Raw genomic sequence first — 3,752 nt, forward strand, 5'->3', positions numbered from 1 at the left:
GAGTGTGGGAGAACAGACAGCGAGGGTGTTACAAAGATCAAAGAGACAGAGAGAAACTGAGATATGACGATAGGTACAGAGAGGATAAGAGAAACCCCAGGTAGAGTGAGATAGACAAACAGCGACAGGGAGAGAGAGAGAAGACAGAAAACATGTGTGACAGACAGAATCTCGGGATGTGCCCAAGAATCTCACGCGGTTACAGCTTAGAGAGAGTGGACGGATTCGTTCTGAAAGCAGATACTGACTATCAGGCCGGGCTGCTTCATAGGAACAGGAGGCCATTCAGCCCATCGAGCCTGTCCAGCCATTAAGTATAATTGTCACCGATTGAACACTCCAATGCCTTTTACCCACCTCATTCCCACAACCCTGTACACCCCACTGACAACCAGAATCTATCGATGCCCACCTTCAGCAGACTGCAATACTGAGCTTGCACAGCCCTCTGTAGGACCGAACTCCAGAGGTTCACAATCCCCTGACTAAAACAACACGCTGCCCCTCTCAGCTTCCTGTGCCCCCTTGCCTTACCCTGGGCCAACATGCCCCCTGATTCTAGACTCCCCAACTATGGGGGGGAACATCTGAACTACGTCTCTCTTCTCTCCCCCTTTAAGGATTTTCTACGTTTCAATGAGGCCACCTCCTATTCTTTGAAACGTTAGAAAATACAGGCCTGGTTCAATCCAAATCTCCTCACAGGACAGTGCCGCCACCTTGGAAATAGATCCAGTGAACTGCTGTTGCACTCCCTCTCTGACAACGAAACCTCTCCTGAGATAAAGGAGACCCTGCACACTGCCCCAGGTGTGGTCTCACTAGCTCCTCTACAAATGAAGCAAGATTTCCCTCCCCCTGTACGCAAATCCTCTCGCAATCAAGGCTAACGTTCCAGTATTTGGGTCGAGCTGTTCAGAATACGTATCAATGATTTGAAGATGATCAAATACAATATTTCTAAAATTGCAAATGGTAAAACGTTTAGGTGCGAATGTTGGACGATAATGTAAAAAGGCTCTGGGGATTTCAACAGGCTTAGTGAATAGGAAATAATGCAATAAATAGAACATATTGAGGAGAAATGTGAGGTTACCACTTTGATAAGAGAAACATCTTCAATTAGCTCTCCAGCCTCCTCCTTCCCTTACTCTGGGCAGTCATTAACTCTCAGCCCCAGGAGGTTGTCCAGTGCAGTCTTCTTATTATCATACACTCCCTTCAACTCTCGGCACAGGAAAAGGCTGTTTGCGCAGTGAAGCCTTCCACAGTCGATCGCCTGCTGTGGCTCAGCAATGTGTGAACCTGGCTCCAGATCCCACTGGGTCACAGCAGGAAGACTTTCACTGGGAAGGAGTTAAAGGGAATCAGGAGCTGAACGGACGCAAGGGTCACGTTTGGAGTGAAACAGAGGTTCCTGTGGCTGAAAGCTGCCACACTCAGACAGTTCAGGGGAACTACAGCTGCAGAGGGAATCGGACCGAACAGCCTCCCATGTTCTGCATTCCTCCCAGAACGGCTTTGTAGTCAGACAGCTAGGGGATTGAAGGATGGAGAGGAACAGAGAGGCCTGGGTGTATATCTCCACAGATCACCCGGAAGGCAATCAGAGAGGTAGATAAGGTGGTAACAGGATTCTTATAATCCCGACAGTGTGGAAACAGGCCATTCAGTCCATCAACTCCACACTGACCCTCTGAGGAGCATCCCACCCACACCCCTATCCAATCCACCCTGACCTGCACATCTTTGGAGTGTGGGAGGAAACCGGAGCACCCGGAGGAAACCCACGCAGACACGGGGAGAATGTGCAAACTCCACACAGTCAGTCGCCTGAGGAGGGAGTTGAACCCGGGTCTCTGGCGCTGTGAGGCCGCAGTGCTAACCACTGTGCCACCGTGCTGCCCCTTTTCTTTATTATCTGAGCCACATAGTGGAAGGTTTCACAGGAATGGAACCCGGGTTCAAATCCCACCACAGCAGCTGGGGGAATTTAAATTCAAATGATAAATATGGAAAGGAGAACAAGTCTCACTTAATGTGACTGAGGAACTATCCTTGACTCTCATAAAAACTCCATCTGATGTCCAACAGGGAAGGAAACCTGCTGTGCTCACCTGGGCTGACCTACACATGACTCCAGACCGGCAGCAATGTGGCTGATTCCTGAGTAACTTTGCAAGACACAGAGTTGTGTCAGAGCACCAGCAAGCTTTGAAACAAAGTGGGTGCCCCTACATTCGAGGACAGTGATATACCAGAAGGCCGCTTACAGTCCTAGTCATAGAGTCATACAGCATGGAAACAGACCCTTCGGCCCAACCAGTCCATGCTGACCCTAATCCCAAACTAAATTAGTCCCACCTGCCTGCTCCTGGCCCATATCCCTCCAAGCCTTTCCCGTCCATGTCCTTATCCAAATGACTTTTAAACGCTGTAACTGTCCCGACAGTCCCCCCTCCCTCTGGCACCTCATTCCAAACGCGACCCACTCTCTGGGTAAAAAGGTTGCCCGTTGTGCCTTTTTTAAAACTTTCTCCACTCCCTTTAAAACTGTGCCCCCTTGAAGTCCCCTACCTCAGGGAAAAAGACCTTGGTTATTTCCCCCACCCCTGCCCCTCATGATTTTATAAACCCCCATTAGGTCAGCCCTCAATGCACCAGTGAAAACCGTTCCTCTCTGGGGCATTTGGGGAGAGGTCATGAACACTGACCCAGCCAGCAATGCCCACGTCCGAGGGTGAAGGTGCAAATGGCTGATTTACTATGGACACGCCTCCTGCTGTTAAACTCTGACCTTCTGTAACCGCACTGACCACAACATCACAGCACCTCAAGGTCAAAGAGTGAGGGGAGGGCAGGAGGCTGCAGGGCTGCTGGATCTGAGTGAAACACCAAGGAGGGCTGGAGGTACCTAGGGAGAGTGCAGCGATGAAGGCAGTGATAGTGCTACTCGCACACAGGACAGCTGCTTGATTCAGATCAACGTGACCCCTGGAGAGTGATCCCAGAATAACTGCAGCTACAGCAGCAAGGAAACCAACCACCGTGGCCTGAACCTGTATCAGAGACAGAAACACAGAGACAGTGAGAGAGGCAGAGAGACACAGAGACACAGAGGCGGAGGGGCAGAGGGGCAGAGGGGCAGAGGGGCAGAGGGGCAGAGGGGCAGAGGGGCAGAGGGGCAGAGGGGCAGAGGGGCAGAGGGGCAGAGGGGCAGAGGGGCAGAGGGGCAGAGGGGCAGAGGGGCAGAGGGGCAGAGGGGCAGAGGGGCAGAGGGGCAGAGGGGCAGAGGGGCAGAGGGGCAGAGGGGCAGAGGGGCAGAGGGGCAGAGGGGCAGAGGGGCAGAGGGGCAGAGGGGCAGAGGGGCAGAGGGGCAGAGGGGCAGAGGGGCAGAGGGGCAGAGGGGCAGAGGGGCAGAGGGGCAGAGGGGCAGAGGGGCAGAGGGGCAGAGGGGCAGAGGGGCAGAGGGGCAGAGGGGCAGAGGGGCAGAGGGGCAGAGGGGCAGAGGGGCAGAGGGGCAGAGGGGCAGAGGGGCAGAGGGGCAGAGGGGCAGAGGGGCAGAGGGGCAGAGGGGCAGAGGGGCAGAGGGGCAGAGGGGCAGAGGGGCAGAGGGGCAGAGGGGCAGAGGGGCAGAGGGGCAGAGGGGCAGAGGGGCAGAGGGGCAGAGGGGCAGAGGGGCAGAGGGGCAGAGGGACAGAGGGACAGAGGAAGAGAGGCCGAGAGGCCGAGAGACAGAGAGACACAGAGGC

General features: G+C 54.3%; 1 protein-coding gene across 4 annotated transcripts in view; it reads right to left on the reverse strand.

The window, feature by feature from the left end:
* Positions 1 to 2,618: 2,618 nt before the first annotated feature.
* Positions 2,619 to 3,752, reverse strand: part of LOC122558791 (solute carrier family 41 member 2-like) — a 37,414-nt gene continuing 36,280 nt past the window's right edge. For all 4 annotated transcript variants that reach the window (XM_043707569.1, XM_043707570.1, XM_043707567.1 and 1 more), the window contains exon 5: positions 2,619 to 3,059. In XM_043707569.1, the coding sequence (XP_043563504.1) occupies positions 2,646 to 3,059 (414 nt within the window). In that variant the 3' untranslated portion in view covers positions 2,619 to 2,645. The remainder of the gene's footprint in view (positions 3,060 to 3,752) is intronic.

This window comes from Chiloscyllium plagiosum, chromosome 18, assembly GCF_004010195.1.
Source record: "Chiloscyllium plagiosum isolate BGI_BamShark_2017 chromosome 18, ASM401019v2, whole genome shotgun sequence".
Taxonomy (NCBI): domain Eukaryota; kingdom Metazoa; phylum Chordata; class Chondrichthyes; order Orectolobiformes; family Hemiscylliidae; genus Chiloscyllium; species Chiloscyllium plagiosum.